Source organism: Streptopelia decaocto (assembly GCF_964273445.1).
Source record: "Streptopelia decaocto genome assembly, chromosome: 1".
In the NCBI taxonomy this organism is placed as follows: Eukaryota; Metazoa; Chordata; class Aves; order Columbiformes; family Columbidae; genus Streptopelia; species Streptopelia decaocto.
Genome location: NC_138663.1, coordinates 134,956,198 through 134,975,588, shown reverse-complemented (window position 1 = coordinate 134,975,588; position 19,391 = coordinate 134,956,198). Strand labels below are relative to the sequence as shown.

Sequence of the window (19,391 nt, the reverse complement as noted above, 5' to 3'; positions counted from 1 at the left end):
GAAATTTTGCTCAGAGGGTGTAATATATTTCTATTGAAAATACTTTTTTCTTCTAATTTTTTTCTAAGAACAGAAGGAAGGTGCCATTATTGTTTTGCTTCAGAAGCCAGTCCCTACTGTCAGAAAAGACTTGGCATGGCCACACACACAAAAGTGTTCAGGTGTACTATCATACAGATCAGTAAAGAATTTACAAAACAACATAGTGTATAATACTGTGACAGTTTTTCCAATATATTCACATACAGTAATCTCTGACTACCTGCAACTAAACTGGCCATAAATCCTGAAGAATCTTGTCTATAAAATTGAGTAACCCATCAATATGCTGTACCTCTTCTAAAAATACCCGTATTTTACACTAATATACAAGGTATCTGCTTGCAAACACAGAAGTAGCCATAAATAAAACTTTATTCTTTCATTTCATTTACAAGCTACCAAGTACCATGTATTTACACAGTACTGGACACTTAAAGTAGTTGCAGTCACAAAATGATCCAGACAGCTGTTGATAAAGTAAAGGATCTCAAGATAAAAGCAAAGTAATACTGTAACAGATAAGTGGCAAAAAAGCAGTTTTGCCGTAATGATCAGACTTGCATGTTGCACCAATTCTGGTTGAAACAACTGAGCGCCATGCGATTCTCAGCTTTAACTGTTTTGCAGTCTGGCTAAAGTTTGTACAGTCATTTCTCTTTTGCAGTTATTAAAATAAAAAAAGTTAAAAACTATAGCAGCAACAAGCAAACCCTGTGACAGGAAGGCAAGGTTTAAGAACTAAAAAAGTTTATACAATGTGCTTAGGAAGGTTGCAGGATTTATCTTCCATCGGCTGGAGTTCGACTGAGTGACAACATAATTCGGGCGTATCTTTCACACAGTTCGTGTGTGGAGTAGGAGGGTAACTTTGGCGGGTCATTGAAACCTTTAATCTCTGTAGAACAATCTAGCAGTTTTGGCAGGAAATCTGTCAGCTTTTCTTGCAAGTTTGCTGCAAATAAAACAAGAAGAACAAACGTAAGCATTTACGCCTGTGTGTGGAATTCTTTTTCTGGCCAACACTGACTTTTTATTTATTGGTGAGTAGGAAGAAGAGGAGTTTCACTTGGAATAATTGACTTTCTTCAGGTCTGCCAGCAATAAAGAGGACATACCAATTTCCAGTAAAATGTTAATATAAAAGCCCCTTCAGATGGTCTATCACCACAAATGTTTTCCCATTCAAAAAGCATGTTTCCTTTAAGGCCTAATATGCCAGTGCAATATACAGAAAAACTGTTTATTTAAAAGTGTACAGGGTCAGGATAGCCCAAAATACATTACCAAGGCACAAAAGAGTCAATTCAAGACACAGAAAACATCACATTTATAAAAAGGGTGCGCAAGGATCTTTTACCTTAATGAATAAATGACTTACGTTCCATTTCTTGTCCAAGATAGGAACACCAACGGTTTCTCATATCTTCCACAGCAACAATATCTTTTTCTTCCATTTCATCCACCAGTAGTAATGGCAAACATGGGACAATAAGCTCATTCATAATGATCAGGCCATTGTTTACTTCCTGATCATCTCCTGATTCAAACAGCGCTGCAGCATGTTCATTTAGTTTCTTCATAAACCACCACAAAAAAGGAAAGCCTTTAAGTATACAGCATTTCACATTCTACCATGCATCAGTTTGTTTGTTTTAAACCACAGTCTTCCTATTTAAATCTATCTTGTAATTTGTATTAACCACAGTTGCACTTTTAACGTTTACAGCAACGATGCATATACTTTATTAAACCACTTGATCTTGTGATATTCTTCAAGTGACTTCAGTTGATACCTGCAAACTGAACCTGTTCTTTTTAAAGACTGAGGTCCTCTCATCTGCTTTTGTTTTCTCACTATTTCTGTAAGTGACATAATCAAGGAAAAAACCCTTGTTTCTCGCTGATGCCTTTTCCAGTCTTTGTGTCTCTGTCAAATTGTGGCACCAGGGCGAATCTGCTGACCAAGACTGTGAAGTGTAGTTACCTGGCCCAGACACGCTGGCAGCCAGCGCACTATTTACAACCATAAAAATGATGGCTGATAATTCAAAAGAAAGTCATGGGAATAATATTTTCCTTCTTACTTTTGACTTTTTTCCTTACACAAGTCCGAAGCATTAACTTGCTAATGAAAGGGGTTTTTTGCTGGTTTTAGTTTGGTTTTAAATGATGGCAACGCTCTTCTACTAATTACTTTTGTTAAAGCTAGGCAGCAAGTTCAACGTTTTTGAAACATACTTCAACCTTCACTTACTAGCAAACATTCTCGTCTGTAGTGAGATATCAGCTCTTCATCGTGCCCTCTGTACGGGCCTTTGGACAAGAGTTCTTTGTTATTCTGGTAAGCATAGATAAGGTAGAGCAAGGCTTCCATATAGCTAAAGTAAAGAAACAAAAACATTAGATACAACATCCAAGTACCACCTATTTCAAGCTAACTACTGTGTTCTTCACAAGGTAGTCAAACAAGGGAAGTTACCTAATTCCACCCCTCCTCACCAATCTCTTCATAACAGTGTTTTTTCTACCATTCAATTTTGTCTTTAATGCACATTAGAACAATTTATTTTATTATCAAGTTAGATCACTTGCACACAAAGTCTGCTCCAAAGCTCACTGAAACTGATGGATATCCTTTCACTCCAAAAATAGTTTTGGATTAGCCTTGAGTATACAGGAAAACCTAATTCTTCTTGTGTGCATTTATGTCACATAGGTTTGATCTTCTGTTACTACGTATATCTTGCTAGCATCCCACACCTTAGAAGATTTAAAGCTGTCACCCTACTTCTAAAAAATAAAATGCAAATTTTTAGCCTCACTAACTGTAAGTTCTTCCAAACTTCTTAAGTCTAAAGTGATGGAAGCCACAATAGCATTTCAAAAGCAGAAGTGCCAAGAGACTCTCGGTATTCCTTTCTTTAATCTAAATACAGAAGATAAACACATGCCTAATTGGTAAAGGATGAGCAACAGAGGACCTAAGAATCTAACAGTTAATAGTCAAGAGAGATCCCTTAACACAGAGATTAACAATCTCCTCTCACACTGCTGCAAACCATTTCCAGCAAACACCTTAAACTGTTAATTCTCTGACTTCCAGAAACCCAGTTATGATAGACAGCCACTGAAAGCAGTTCAAGCAGCTACTCTAAAAACAAGCAGTTAGAAATCTCATTTTTATTCAAACTAAAAAAAAAAAATCTAGGAAGTGAAATTTCCTAATGGATCATTACAGTATGTTGTGTACTCACTCACTCATAGTGAGAACAGGAGGTCACGGTTAAGGTTTAAACTACCAACCCCAAACCATCGAAGTGCTAAAAATTATGTGTGAGCACACACAGGGCACACCTGAAAAAAACCATGTCAGAATTTTCCAAAGAAGACTTACACTAGTGCCTCCCAATGAGATCACATAAAAAGAAGGGAAACAGCTACTTGAAATATCAACGGTTCCTTAAAGCTTTATCTTCTAATATACCTGTTTAGAAGAGCAACATGAAGCCCAACACGATAATTTCAGAATCTACTGTCAATTTATTTATTCCACCATGAGATCTGCTCAGTCACTTGCAATTCTAAATATATATTGCTTAAATAATTAAGATATTACATTACGAGTACAGTCACTATTTTCTACCTTTTTGTCCTCAAAATACAAAGCTCTGCTTTCATTAGAAGAAGTCCTATTATCCTCTATTCAAGTCCATTTCTCCTGCCCATGAAAACTCTTCACACCACTGACCAAACAGCAGAAAACTTAATCTAGTAAGAAAGGGGAGAAGATGAGTGCAAAGAACTGGAATTGCTGGATATAAAGCCAGAGGAGCAGAACCTTCCCTCCTTTTCCTTTCTCAGTTATTTGTGAAAGTGCACGTTTAAATGACAGTGTCAACAGCTCAGATGATCCAAATTAAAACCTGCTGCTGGTAGTGGCCTTAATCCCGGTCCCTCTCTTCCTGTTCCTTCCTCCCAGTTGTGTGACCTTTCCTTGAAACAACTGTAGTGCCATTTAACAGCAAAAAAAGCTATTTTAAACCACCGTTACTATACTTGCAAGCTTCGAGTTCTTAGATATCTCGAGAGTTTAAGGAATACTACTACAGTGTCAATCAGCAAGCAAGTTCTGCCCTTTCACACCTGAAGTGCATAAAAGCTGCAGCGTATGAAGCCTAAGCCTGAAAATCATAGATGCTGCCCACAGAATTATGGAGCTCACTGAGTCTAGGCTTTGGAAAATATGCAGAAAGCATAGGGCGGCTAAATTTCAGTGCTGCTTTGAAAAAGGCATTTTAGTTTAAACTGAAAAACTGTATTTGCTTTCCAAGAAACTTGAAAGGTAACTGCTAAAGTCTACAATTTGTTCACTTTTCAGATACTACCACACGAGTGAGCTGCAGGTAAAACTCCTGCCAAGGCTCATTAGCTGGCTGTGGTCACCTCAGCCAGAGCAGGCCACTTACTCTACAGTGCAGCCAGAGGAGATACACCTGAAACACCCCTTAATTCTCCACAGGGCCTAGTCAACCACCACAAGGAATCACAAATGATCACTGAAATTAGGCATGAAAAACATACACCAAACTACTTCTTTAATATTGATTTTGTGTTTGTCAAAGTACTATTACTTAAGGAAGTCGAAGACCACTAGGTATCAATTAGTGTTACTAAAACTACAAAAAGCTGATCGCCTGAAGGAGATGGGTTTCTGAAAAAAGGCTCAAAACAGTCCTGCGGATAAAGGCTGTGCTTCAATTAAGAAAGTTTATGTTTTAATAAATATTTTTAAATTTTTATGATTTCAGTATTAATAAGGGAATTGGAAGAGTTCATCTATTTAGTCTCACTTCCAGAATAAGGATGGTAGCACTGCCCTCTAGAGTGTACAAGATATGAACCTCATTAAATATTTCAGTCCTTTGGGAACTTGTAGCTGCAACATGAATGTGTAATTGCAACGGATGCCTTTAGAGCTATTCAGTGATACCCAGATCCCCACCCATCCTCTAAGCACACTCAGCTCTAGTCTTACTGCCTTTGTATTAAATACCTCTTGAAGCATTTATGAAATTGCATTTCATATCGTTGTGTTTTGTTTGTTTGTTTTATTTCTGACCAATATTAGAGTCGAGGGCTGGTCATTATAGGCTTGTTTTCTAAATTACAATGATGTTTCGTAAAAAATGCCTCACCCTAATTTTGCAAATTAATCTAAATAATGTAAAACTATACCAAAAACACTGTTTAGCATAGAGCAGAAATCTGTGCTTTCCTGCCTCCTGGTGGCATAATTGGAATGTATTACAATAGGAAGTGGACAAGTGAAAACACTGGTATTTTGCAGTTGAAGGAGCCATCTTGTAGTACCAGTGCCAAGGAACTTGAAGACCTTTCGTTCCTGCCTGAATGCTTAGAGCATGCATATCTCCAGGGGTAGCAAGGAGGGTTCCTATATACCACACCGATGCCCATGACATTTTTGCCACCTTAAAGGATCAAGCAACACCAGAATGTTTATTTTTCAAATAAGCCAGGCAGTCTTCTGACCAACCTTTGCACATAAGCTGTTTAAGACTGGCAAAGTAGCACATTGCAATTTAAGTTACTGATGAATGTACTATTTATTACGTTAGCAACCAGAAGACAAACCAAGACTATGGGCTCATTGTATTAGCCACTTTAGAAACACATAGCTTGTCACAAAGACAAGGTAGTGTCATTTCCAATCAACTATCCTGTTTTGTTTCAGGCCTTTCTTCTTTGTGAACATACAAGACAAGAAAGAGAAATATGAAGCAGTTTACTACATAGCCTAGAGACAAAAAAATAAATTTGATTCTCACTATAATTTCATCACCTACTGTGTTATACATTGTCCTGGTTTTGGCCGGGATAGAGTTAATTTTCTGTCTATAAGCTGTGTTTTGGATTTAGTATGAGAAGAATGTTGATAACACACTGATGCTGCTTTGGTTGTTGTCCGTAGTCCAGGCCTCTTTTGGCTTCCCATCCTTGTCCAGGTGCACAAGAAGCTGGGAGGGGGCACAGCCAGGACAGCTGACCCAAGGTGGCCAAAGGGGTGTTCCTTACTGCATGATGTCATGCTCAGTATATAAACTGGACTTAGCCAAGGGGCAAATATCGCTGCTCTGGCATGGTCTGGCTATCAGTGCAGCAGGCAGGGAGCAACTGCATTGTGTATTACTTGGTTTTTATTTTCTATTATCATTTTATCTTCCTTTACTGTCCTATTAAACTGTTCTTAACTCACAAGTTGCTGTTTATTTGTTTTGTGGGGTTTTGTTTGTTTGATTTTTTTCTTTTTTTGTTCTTTGTCATTTGTTTGTTGGGGGTTTTTGTTGTTGTTTTGGTGCAGGGTTTGTTTGTTTGTTTTCTGATCCTCTCCCCCCGTCCACCTGAGCAGCTGCGCAGTACTAAGTTGCCCGTTAAACCATGACATACATGAAAAAAAATCAGTGATTGACTACAAAACTGTTTTCACTATCAAAGATTTTTATTGTGATAGCTCAATTTTCACACCACAGATGTCAGCCACTGGATATTCTGCAGCTAATCATTTCATTCTTTTGGCTGGGCATGGGAGCAAGAAGTACTTTTGAACAATTCTGTTTCAAAGGCTGCTCTGCAGAATGTTTTGAAGCATCTGTACTGTAATCACTATCATGTTGAATGTAGTAGATCAAAGAATACATTTTAGCTGCATTAAGTACACAAATGTCACCAATTTTATATAGCCACAATTCCTGACTTGGTTCAAAATGAGAAGGAAATGAATCACCACTGCCTCACGGAGCTATGAAGAATCAGCTACAACAATGATATTTGAGGAAAACTATAATGCATAACTATGGGGTTTTTTCCTGACCTTTAAAGCCCATCACAGGTGGATTTTTGGCTCAAAGAAATGCAGAAGGCTCAACTTTGCTGCCGTGGGAAGACCCAATAAAAAGCCAGATAAGACAGGGACCTGACTGACTGTGATTGCTGATGAAAGCAGATAAATGTATGTGCATATGTGGTGACAGAGAAGATTTTTATGGCTGAGGGATACCCAGAACACTTAGAGTAGGAGAGAAGGAATATGGGTGCACTTGAAGGGTGTTCTGAAAAGAGTCCATGGCTTGGTAAGAGATTGGAAAATGAGATTAAGAACAGGAAGTTGCAGGAAACTTTGATGGAGTTGCAAGACTGAAAACATTAATGGTCTGAATAAATGCTTAACTAAAATGAAGAACACATTAAACAATTCTTAATTTAAAAAATAGCTTTATGTATCAATATTACTCTTTACCTTCAAATTGCTTTATTGTATTTGAGTTTTATACTAGCACTTACCTCTTTTTTTGGAAAAACTCCAGTCCTACCATGAGAAACATGGTTGTTTCCCTGAAATTTCTATAGTCTTGATGCCATCTCTGCATATAAGAAAGGGTATATAGAATTTCATTCATGAACATGAAATACATTTATTTATCTTTACACACTCTTTACTTAGAGCTAAATACTCACATAAGTGCTAAGGACCCCTAATAAGTTCGTATGTGTGGAAAGTCTGCCTGAATACCCCCCTCCATCAACAAAAAGAAAACCCTGCAATATCTAAAATATTAGATTAGATTACTTTTACAGAATGTGTTACTATTTGAAAGGAATATAAAGCATTCTTGGAGAACCATGGTCAGAATTATGAGATCCCCTTTTTCCTCTCAAGAAGAGTTGAGAAGCTAATAGCCTTTTTTTCCTTCCCTACATTACACTCAGTTATTTACTCAGAAAGTATCAGAAAGCTTTTTCATACACTAAATATTAAGCTTAACTTTCAATATAGGATTGACATAGAAAAAGCCTGAACATTTCACATGGGAAGTGACAAAAAACATATACAGTACAGCCTGTGGATATGTTTATATTGGAGCAAAACATCTTACTGCATCACCATTTATACCAAGTGGCTACTAGTAAACTTTACAGGTAAATGCTCTAAGTGAGAAAGGCGCTGTTACTGCAGTTGGTTAGTAGCCAAATTTCAACTGCTCATTAAATATGAAATAGAGGACAGCATCCCATAATACACAGCCACTTACAGAATTAACACAAGAGCATGAGAAAGGATCCATGAAATGCCAACTCACTATGTAGGACAAATACTGACACAATCTTTGGAGAACCCACCACCTATCTGCTTCAAGAGCTAAAAAAAGTGGCACTTATCTGCAGGTGAATAGAAGACACCCCCACTCCCTCACTCTTAAAGCTAAGTCCAGAATTGTTTATTCTACCTGTGTAATGCCAGTCAGAAAACGGTAAAATATCGAGTCTTGCACAGTCTAAAAAATGCAATGGAAATCCCACTATAAGAGTCACGGGCTGGGGAGGACACACTGTAAAGTAGTAACAACTACTGTAGGTCCTGAACACAGTAAAAAGAGATGGCAGATATTTTTCACTTGGTTTGTTGAGGGGAAGATTGCTGCCTTAGTCCTCCCTGAACAAGCTGGACCTAATAGCAAAACACTGAGGTCTAAGTGGTGTGCTGGAATCTGCCTAGGACGTAAATATCCACTGCTAAGATGCTTTAATAAACAGTATTATGTAGAGCTGAAACCAATGCTGTAAAAGCAGCTACAGACTTAGCTTTAAATATGAGATGAGTTATTCTGGCAAATGTTAGTCACAATTATTTAATGGCTGAGATTTGCTTTTTTCTCCTTTAATAGTTCTTCTAAATAGCACAAGAGGAAAAATCAAATGCATAAACTGGTTACGTATGGTCTCAGCAAAAAAAAAAAAAAAAAAAAAAAATCTGGTGCTTCTAAGAAAAAAGGGAATGGCTGCAGAGATGGCTGGAAGAAAAGCACAAATAAGACTGTGCCCTTGACCCAGTTCTCAAGATGCATAACACTGATCTTAGACCACTCTCACTCCTTCACTGCTGGCTGTTTCTGACTGCAGAAAGCCAGTTGGCTCACGTGGTGATAAATTACAAAATATTAGTGATGACGGGACGCATTAAGGAGTAAAGGACAGACTCGATTCAAGTTCAAGTCAAATTTGACCTCAGAATTACAGCTTTAGATCAACTGATCAGAACAGCCTTTCTACAAACAAATGGTCTTTCAACAACCAGTTTTAACTTCTCAGCATATGAAAAAATCTTTGAAGACAAAATTCAGCTTACTGATAACTATTTCAAGGTTACAGTTTAATTTAAAGCCTAAAAAATACTGACCTCATATTCTTCCATGTTTACTTCATCTGGCTTTATCATTTCAAGTTTAGATTGGGCAACCTTCATTATGTTACGGCACCTTACAAAAAGCAACAAAAAATCATGGAAGATTACTGGAAATTAGCAAAGCATATTATTGATACAAAGACAGCAGCCTCAAAGAGTATAAGCTACAGTCTTATGCAAAACAGTATGAAAACACTGTGGAAAATATGCTTTTTATTATGCATGGTATAATCAGCAGAGGAGGTCATACTGTTGAAGTATGTGTGATAGAGGCCTGTGCTATCTAAGAATTACTTCTTGTTTTATTTTGCTAAATTGCCACATTTCTCAGTCTTTTTAATTTGAAGTTCAGATGGTTGGAAACTCTCAGATATTTACTTTGCAAAAGTAACATTAGAGGACTATTCACTATACAGCAATCAGACTAATGCAAGTAAATATATGAAATTTTGAGTGGAAAAGAGATAGTCTCTTACATTCAGGTAAGTTACCCAACTAGCTTGGTGTCCCATTTCAGAAGATGGCAAGGCTTTGCTGTCTACTGCTGGCTTTCAGGCCAGTGAAGAAAAGCAAATTACACAGCCTTTCCCAGTGTTTTGAAAGAAGGTACAGAAACCTATGTGTAAAATCATGAAGAAACCCTCAGTATTTCGCCTTATTTCATATTGACAGAAACTTAGATTTGTTTATAGAGATTTTATGAAGATGATAATTTTCACAAAATTATTCTTCCATACGTTTTATATTTGCAAGCTATTAACTAGAAAAGAAAGACAAACACACCAGCCTTCCCTCTATTATGTGTATTATCTGAATACGAAGGGGCACCTCCACCATCAGAGAATGCATTTGAGCACAAGAAATGAGACAAGCAGATCTTATTACCTTTCATCAAAGCTAAGATTGTGATCTCCGAACTGTTCCAGTAATGTTCTCTCAATTATCTTCTTTGGTGCCTGGTTTTGGATGAAGTAAACAATTGCATGACGCAAACGGTAATCACATTCAGGCGGTGGATCTTCCTGGGCTAATTTTAGCAGTCGTGTGTATTCCAATTTAATTGCCTAAATAATTTTAAAAATATACATTATTCTTTCTGGCTTTTAACTCATAAACATCACAGATACTAAGAGAATAATTCAAGTCCCACAGCCCTTTGTCTACAAAATAATTTTTAGTAATTTCACACTCCACCCTTGTATCAATGCTGAACTACATTAAAAACCAGACAAATGGTAAAATTATTCCTGTCTCTCCCCGATTACGGCAGCCAAAATCCCAGGTAGACTTCTTCTCCAAAAGCAATATCAATCTTGTGCTAGGTCCCCCTGAGAAAAGGTTTATCCAGTCCCTAGAAAGGCCTCTTTTAAGCATTTACAGTCCAAAAGCAGTATAGGATTCCAGACACTTAAAAGAATCTTCTAATTTCTCATAAGGTAAAAAAGGTACCTCTAATAGATAGTTAAGATTCAAATACATGAATAAAACAAATTCTACAGAAAGCTTCAACAACATTCACGATTCTGGAAACACTAAGTGAGAATGGAAAATGTCTTTCAACAAAAATAAAATTGTAGGATTTCTAAAGAAAACAATACTTCAATACGAATAGTATTAGTCCTCCATAGGGCAGGATGGACTCCTCACTGAATATTTTAGATTAAATTTAGAGGTCATCAGAAGTGTTTACTTTTCTAGCTTTGCTAGCACACTAGATTTTAATGGGCATCATCTGTTACATTCATTAGGTCTTACTCACTGAAACTATACAGCACAAGTGGAACAAGAAAAATAATGAGGAAAAATTGTGACAATCATTAATATGTTCCATAATTTATCTCTCAAAATAGGGAGGTGATGAGATTGTTTGCCCACACTAAATGTCAGCTTGAAACAAATGGCTTAACACAGTAGCTTCACATTTTACCGAAGTTTCAATACAACATATGCATAAAATAGAGCTCCAAAGCAGGCAGAAAAATTCCCTGTTCAATATTTCAAATTTCTTTATGTTGAAATACCTTGACGTTTAACTATCAGAAATTTGGGCTCCTGTTCTCTAAAACATATTTTGTTGCAAGTCTAAACATGTGGGCAGGATACTGTTCATACAGGCTTAAACACAGAGCATGGGGAGAACTTCAAAACTTAAGAGAAAGTTCTGCATCAGTATTTTTAAATACTAATCATAAGCACTATCAATAAAAAGGAAGTTTGGAAGAACTGATTATAAATACCAAAAGCCACAGAGAGTTTCTATTGTTTTACACGATAAGGAGTTCTGCCATTAGAAAACCAACACGGATAACTACGCAATTAAACCCTGTTTATTGGGGTAGGCCAGAAGCAAAAAGCAATTGCTATTAGACATTTAATTTCTCAGGGAATTACTTAGAAGTATGAAAAAATGCAACGCAAAAACCTATATTTCCATATACAAACAAAATGAAATGGTACATTACAGATTCAGAAATCCTACACACAATGAAAAATAAGACTTTCTTTACACAGAACACAGGAAAAAAAGGGCGGTAGAAAAAAGTATTACATGCTTTCACTTTCTTACTGAGAATGTTATAGAAAGATCTTAAGGCAAACATTCTGCAAGGAATGGTCTATAAAGTTTAAAGAAGGATAAAAGTGGAAGAGGATATGAGGCAAGAAATATCTCAACGGGCTTGTATTAGTCACATCTCAGGCCAGAGATCTAAAGGTGGAGTGAAATCTTGGCAGTGAGAATGACCCACATCAAGTGAGTTTTACCTGGGTTACACTAAAGCAAAGACATCATAGAAAAAACCTCACAATTTAAACACTCATTTTATAAAAAACAAACACGTGAAGAAACCCAGAGTATTAAAAAAACAAAAACCAAAAAAAAAAAACACAGAAGCTTTTACAGTAAGTGTATGGAATAATGTGAGATTTCAACTGATACATTTCAAAACATTAATTTTGTCACTAAGTAGGACCACTTCACCTGCATACACATTCCTTAAAAATGAAGAATGTTGCACCTCATCTAAGTTATCGCAAACATGATTCAGCAGAAAATGAGTAAGGGAACTTTTCTGTTCTCCAACAATTTAGTGTCAGAACATTTTCTTATGCACAGAAAAATTCTGTCCCCCACGAAGTGAAAATGTTTAAGCATTCAAAATTGAAGACCTAAAAATATTTCAACTGAGCATTGTTTTGATAACTACGAAGCACTAAATATAATTTTATTTTGAACTGCATTTCTGTTTCAAAAATCATCAAAATACTCTTCATATTTAAAAAATAATTCAGTGTAATTAACCTTTCTGGAACAGAGTTCAATTTATTTAAATAAACATTTTCTTTTTCAACTAAAAAAGATTGACAGCTTTTCATTATGTTATAAATTTGGAAAAAACCCAGCACTGAATCCCAAACAAAACCTATATCACTGAACAGAGACTATGGCAGGTGTCTCTCCATTCCCTGAGGGCAGGCACAGCTTACAGAGACAGCCCTGCAAATAATTGTTATGGTTATAACATTTCTCTATGTACCCATTACAAAACGCCACAAAAATCAGACAAACAAAACAACCCATGAGATTTCTATTTCCTTACCAAGAGGTCAGAAAATTTTTTGTTGTTGATGGTGGGGGGTGTTTGCGTTTTGGTTTGTTGGTGGTTTTTTCTTTGCTGTTCTTTTGTTTCTTTTGGTTTTTACAATTTTTTCTAATGCAACTACACCAGAATTTAGTAGTAAACAGACTGCTACCCAACAACAAGCAAGAAACTTCTCCCCCCCTCCATATCAGATTTGAGAGGATTTTACATCATGTCAAAATAATTCCCTTTCTAATACCATGAAAATCCAAAAGATCGTGAGCTAGAAATGCTCAGAAGTTTGTGTATTTAAAAAGACTAACACATTTTTAAATCTCATATCATTGTGAAGAGTAATAGCCACAAAAAGCCTACTGTCTAATTCCCAGTAATAAAACACTGCATAAATAAATAGTATGGACATCCATGCAATTATACAAAAGAAAGTAATTCAGATTTACTAAAAATCTTTTAAGGAGTACAAACCAAGAACATCTCTTCAAAATAAACAACAAATGACTAAACGCTGATGTTCCTTGGTAAAAAAATCATGTCCTAAACTGCCTAGCAAAGGGGGAAACAGGAGGAAAGGAAAAACAGAACATATTCTTACTGATTACACATCTAGGTTTCATGTTACTTGCTACTATTCTTAGAAAGGTAGAATGCAGAAAGGTACATAAGCTATTCATATCAAGGCAGCGTATTGCTCAATCACCAGGGAAAGAGCTAGCTGGTTCTGGTTTTCAAGGGAGAAATATCTAAATGAAGGATTGATATTATAGAAGAGTTGCGTATAAATGCTGGAACAGTCTTAATATGCAAAGGGTGGAGGAAGAAGGGATATCTAACAAGACACGTCAGAGGAGAAAAAGTTGAAAATGTTAGTTGTACCTTAAAGAACCCTGCTTCTGGCCCACACCTGTCATAAACATTCCTGGCTTTACCTATAGCCATGATAATACCTTGCATGTTCGGGGTCAGCATGACCTGCCACAAGGGATTTAAGGTAAAAGTTTTGAATGATTAATATCTTAATGACCAAATTCAATATGCTTTTAGTCTCATGCAAGAGAAAAAGCAACTTAACGCATGCATACATTGAAGTGGCACATTTCAATGCAGATCCAGTGTGCACATTCTGCAAACTAGTCATGGCATGTGTATATATTTTTACTATAACAATATATGATTAAAGGAAGCTTATAAAAAAATAGAAGAACTATGCCAAATACAATTTAAAAGTTACATGGTCAAAACTTCCCAGGAAAGGAACATGCATCGTTCAGCATTAGTATCCATCAGAAACTGCATACTGAATGAGTGCTACCCATGGCCACCAAATGATACAAAAAGTTTCATGTAGAAAAATCACCCAATCACACTTCATATATACTATACTAAAAACATCATAAACTACACTGCCTATAGTTTATGTGTATTTCAGTAACAAAAGAAGGGACCCATTGCTGCAAATGCAATTGGTCCATGAAGCATCTGCAGACTTGTTCTTAAAAATGAAATGCACAACATTTAACAAACACAAAGCCAAACATAAGACACACATCTCACAGCTATTCCCATCAGTTATATACAAACAATTTGACCTTTCTGAGCAATGCAGATGTATCTTATCCCCTTTTTTGTTTGTAAGCAAAGAAAAACAGTCCCTCTCTCCCTGCACAATGTATAACTGGCACAGTAACAAAAGAAGAACCCTAAACTCTCCAGAAGTTTCCCACACGTAAGAATAACATTAAGGCAAAAGCGAACACACACGCGCACACACACGCGCACACACACGCGCACACAAAATAGAGAAGACAGACAATGGCATGGGGACAACGCACGGGGGAAGGAGACACACACAAAAACCCAAACAAACAAAAAGCAGGCCATTAGGTGAGGCTAAATCCTCATGTCTTTAACAGTGGAGACTACACATCTGTGAGAAGCTGAATTCAGTGTGACAATGTCAATTAAATAATTTTATTCCCCATCCCATACTCCCAGTTACAATTGGTCACAATTACAGGGCAGAATGACCTGAAATATCCATTTGCACTAGGGAAGCAAGCGCCTCCCATAGTCCACCAAGAAGGCATGTTCAGACACCTCAGAACATGGGCTGCACCAACACTGCCCCCAACCAAAACAAACATGGGGTCAGCAGTGTCAAGGCAGGACAGCTGGATGACCGGGCAGTGTTGCTTGCTGCTACTAAAATAGGGCAGCAGAAAATAATGTGTCTCAGGATAACATGGGCCTTTCATGTGTTCCTCAAGTAGTATCAGGTACAGGCACCACCCTGTGTCTGAACCGTGAAAAAAATAATTTTTCTAATTTTTTTTCCTTAAACTTTGGAAGAGACAGCTCCACCAGCCATATCAGTTTCAAGTTATTTCCACAGATAATTTAATCCCTGAGGTCTGAAAAGCTTAACCTTGGCAAATAAGGGATCAGACTTGAACACCAGCTTTACTGGACTGACAAGAAAGCACAAACATTAAGAACATCACTCACTACACTGTCAATTTTAAATAAAGTTGTAGTCCACAGTCTATCACCAGCATTTCAAAGGCTATCTGGCCTAATGCAAACATTCAACTTCCACAGCTAAAAAGACAAACATACCTCCAGTGTAAACAGTACCATGCAAATTGTGCCCGATTAGAGTAGCTATTGCTTTCCTTTCATATTTCATTACAAATTAAGTCATTGTTAAGGTCACAAATTGCTAAGCATTTAGTTTTGCAGAAATCTGTTAGGTGTCATGATGTGCAAACATGCCAAAAATTCTCATCAGGCAGCACAAGAAAGCACCGAGGAGGAGCGGTGCACACAACTGCAATCAAATGTACCTCATCGTCATAACCCCCCTCCTCTGACTCAATCACAAAAGTCCCTACATCAGGAATCGCCACCTCTACAACTCGCTGGTTAGGAGCTGGTTGAGCTGGGCCATTATCAGAGCTCTGCAGAAGAAAATCATTATCAGTATGCGTGTGTGGGGGAAATAAAAAAATAATCAGAAAAAAAGACAAATTACAGTGACATGCAAACTGACAGGCTGATCAAGTAAAATGATGTGCACTGTCGAAGTTCTGAAAAAAACCTATAAATGCCACTTAAGTTCTCTAACTACTTACAGTTTCTTAATTTAAGCAGTAAATTTTAAAATTAAGCCTTTACTATTAAAATATTTCATTCATCCTTTATTCACTAATTACATCTTTACAGGTTAGTATGCCAGTATTGCAACTCTAACATCCATTACAAATTTAAGGCAGTTGTTAAAGGATGAGCCTGCGAACCACCACTTCTTTTCATACATTCCACAAAAAAATTACTAAATACAACTGAAGTATCTGATGAGTGCATAATAAGGGATGGCAACAAGCCAAAGGCTAACATTTCCTGATGCTCTGAGAAAAAATTAAAAACCAAGCCTCTAGCAAGTAAGATATTTGAAAGAATATTTAAAGGTGCATTACATTGAACAGGTTTATTTTTATTTTTTTAGAAAAGTAATTAGACAGAAAATCAGGGGAAGATTATGTTAGTCATTTTAATTTTTGCTATGTTAAAGTAAGTTTTAAACAACAACACAGACTAATCTCTGCTCCTACGGCCCATCATTGCAAAACAGTCAGTTTACAACATTTTCAGACCTTAAACCTTGACTCTAATCGAAGCAGCGTGCCATGCTAATTGTTTTACAACTATTACAATAGTCTCATTTTATAACAAAGATTGCATAAACAATATCTATTTATAGCCAGTATCTATTTACAGCCAGCACTGTATAAATACAAAGGGAGGCTGTGCAGAGGGTAGAAAAAAAGGACAAAAGGGCAGAAAATGGACACAAATGATCATGTGGTCACGAACTTACACTCCTATCTGTTACACGTTCTGATGTCAGCTTTCCTTCTTTTAGAACAGATAAATAAAAAGTGAAGGAAAGGAAAATATGCCTGCATGTCAGAATGCACATGGTGACAGAATAATTAAAAAGCACGCTGATATACTGAGAAGGAAGCCCAATTCTCCCTAAGTTAAACTTGGGTATACAAAGAACGGCTTTTAAACATCAACAGAGTATCTTCAGATTAGCTAGAAACTGGCTTTAGATTCTAACAGCTGAAATACATTTGTTTCTAAATAAAAGTCTGCATAGTTTGTTTGTTTTGTTTATTTTTTTTAATTCCTGAACAGCCATCCACTTTGTTGCAGAAATATACAGTGAACAACAAAATGACCTACATCAGCATCATTAAGCGTATCATGATGTTCTCCACATGGCTCCTCAACCACTGTCTTGTAAAGTCCTATGGCTGTGCAAAGTGCTGTTAGCCTAAACTAAAACACTTGATCTGTGGAAAGAAGTCAATAAGACTCCTCCACATCCCACTGGGCTGGATGCCCACAGACCCTAGAGAAATGACAGCACTGTGCAAGACATTTTATCATGGGTTTGGTACTTTTGTAGCTACCCCTCCAGCTGGAAGTACCTCACATTAGACAGGGCTCCCCCTAAGCTGTTTTGGATTCTGAGAACTCCAAGAAGTCAGATATGCAATAGCCTAATGCATCTGCATGCAGTTTTCCTGCTTTAATTTCAGTGCTGCTCTGCTCTCTCGACACCACAGGAGAATGGATGGAAAACATGTCAGGTCAATAAGTTGTCGCATAATTTTGAAAGGCTTTAGGAGGACTCTCCTGTTGGCCCCAAAGGTACCTGGGGCTAGACTGCTTTTGTTTCATGAGGATTCTCAACTGAAGTTCAGAAGCGTATTTTGAATTTTGCACAGATCTAAAGTGTTCATATCTCAAGTGGTTACTAGAGGTGCCATACTGTTCACTTCGTGTGTTCTAAACTTACAGATATGGTTCCAACACAAATGAATGTATTGACTTAAAGGCACTTGCTTTTGTGGCAAATACATTGGTCATTTATCTATATACTTATAGAGAGGCAAAAAAATATTTGCTGAAAGAAAAAACTGTTAAATATTAGTTTCATTAATAACTTATGAAGTAGTTACATTTCTAATTCCTCTTAGTATTTGTTGTAGGAAGTGAAAACAGTATCATCCAACACTACCTTTTAACCATATTAAGTTACTATATGCATCTGTTGAAACACAATAAATAATTATCACCAAGATGTGAATTTGTATTAGAACTACAGAATACTGTTGAAAAACCCCTTACTTTTGAAAGCTACTTTAGCACTTCCATAGTTCTTTCAAGGAAACTCAATTATAAATCTTATATTCCTCAGATAAAAATCTGTTTAAATCAGTATTTTTCAGGTCTTTTACATGGAATGTCAATGTTTACTCCTCAAAAATAAATTCAACAATCTAACATTTTGAAAAGATGATGGGCGCAAACATGACTGTCATTTGAAGAACATGCTGTGCTCTCAACAAGTACATTGAACACATAGAAGACATCTACCTTAGTATTTTTCCTTTACTACCCCTACTACTGTAGTAAACACTTTCTGGATGGACTTGAGTGCTGGGCAGTCCTTGAAGAAACAGCAATTTTCAGTACAAAGTTTCCGCACATACCCCTTTTTATCAGCTATCATACCGCTTCCATTTGCAAAATAAAAGCAAAAGAAGTATTTCAAGCTTTAAAACATCCTCACCGAATCCATTATAGCTTCCGGACCTCTATCTTCTTGTTCAGCTAAAGCTTTATTGATTGCTTGCACGGAATCTTCTTTTAAGTGCTTTGAAAGATCAGTTCTTGATGGCTGTTCTAAATATTCTGGTTCTCCTGCTTGAACTTGGTGACAGAAATAACATAACAATTTTATGTGTTAACATGAGCATGAATTCTGAATTGATTGATTAGTTTTATTGAGATCACTATCTCACAGATAAGGCAACCCACACAGAAAAAGTAGGGTAGGTCACACCATTCACAAATAAAACTTTTCACTAGTCTGTGTCTCAAGTCACTTTGAACATTTTCATATAAATGGACCCATGATTTTATATTAGGAACAACAGACCTCTCCTGTCTATAGACCCATTAAGGCTCTTGAGTAAGGGGTGTTCAACAATCATGTAGTGGGTGACTGAGAATAAAGATGACATTCTACTTCAACTTTGTGGCATACAGACCCAATATATGGAATGAACTACAGCCACTTCAGTGCCAGATGTATTTTTACTTCACAAAATAATCAACATGTCATATTCTTCTGACTTAAGGGAAATCTCAAAGTCTCCCCCACTAGAAGGCAATAAAATTGATTAGCATAAATACTGTTTTATGTTCCTTACATGATAAAAGCAACTTTTGGTAGACAAATAAATCATTAATTTAGTATTTTCCATTACTAACAGAAGAACTAAAAGCAGTCTCAAAGTCTTTATAAAGTCAAAACATATAGAGGATGAAGTCACTCTTCATTGAGTTTGTGAAAGAGAAGCGTCATTAAATCACTGCATTTTTTACATTCAGTTTGTAGCCATAAATAGTTATGA

At 36.7% G+C, this 19,391-nt stretch overlaps 1 protein-coding gene across 4 annotated transcripts in view; it reads right to left on the bottom strand.

Annotated features, from left to right (window-relative positions):
* Positions 1-396: 396 nt before the first annotated feature.
* The window catches only part of USP25 (ubiquitin specific peptidase 25), a 98,886-nt gene continuing 79,891 nt past the window's right edge, over positions 397-19,391 (bottom strand). For 3 of the 4 annotated variants that reach the window (XM_082076212.1, XM_082076214.1, XM_082076215.1), the window contains 9 exons: positions 18,545-18,684; positions 15,744-15,857; positions 13,777-13,872; positions 10,187-10,365; positions 9,296-9,374; positions 7,402-7,481; positions 2,297-2,420; positions 1,421-1,616; positions 397-994 (listed from right to left, as the gene is read on the bottom strand). In XM_082076212.1, the coding sequence (XP_081932338.1) occupies positions 822-994; positions 1,421-1,616; positions 2,297-2,420; positions 7,402-7,481; positions 9,296-9,374; positions 10,187-10,365; positions 13,777-13,872; positions 15,744-15,857; positions 18,545-18,684 (1,181 nt within the window). In that variant the 3' untranslated portion in view covers positions 397-821. The remainder of the gene's footprint in view (positions 995-1,420; positions 1,617-2,296; positions 2,421-7,401; positions 7,482-9,295; positions 9,375-10,186; positions 10,366-13,776; positions 13,873-15,743; positions 15,858-18,544; positions 18,685-19,391) is intronic. The other variant, XM_082076213.1, reaches the window with a different exon arrangement.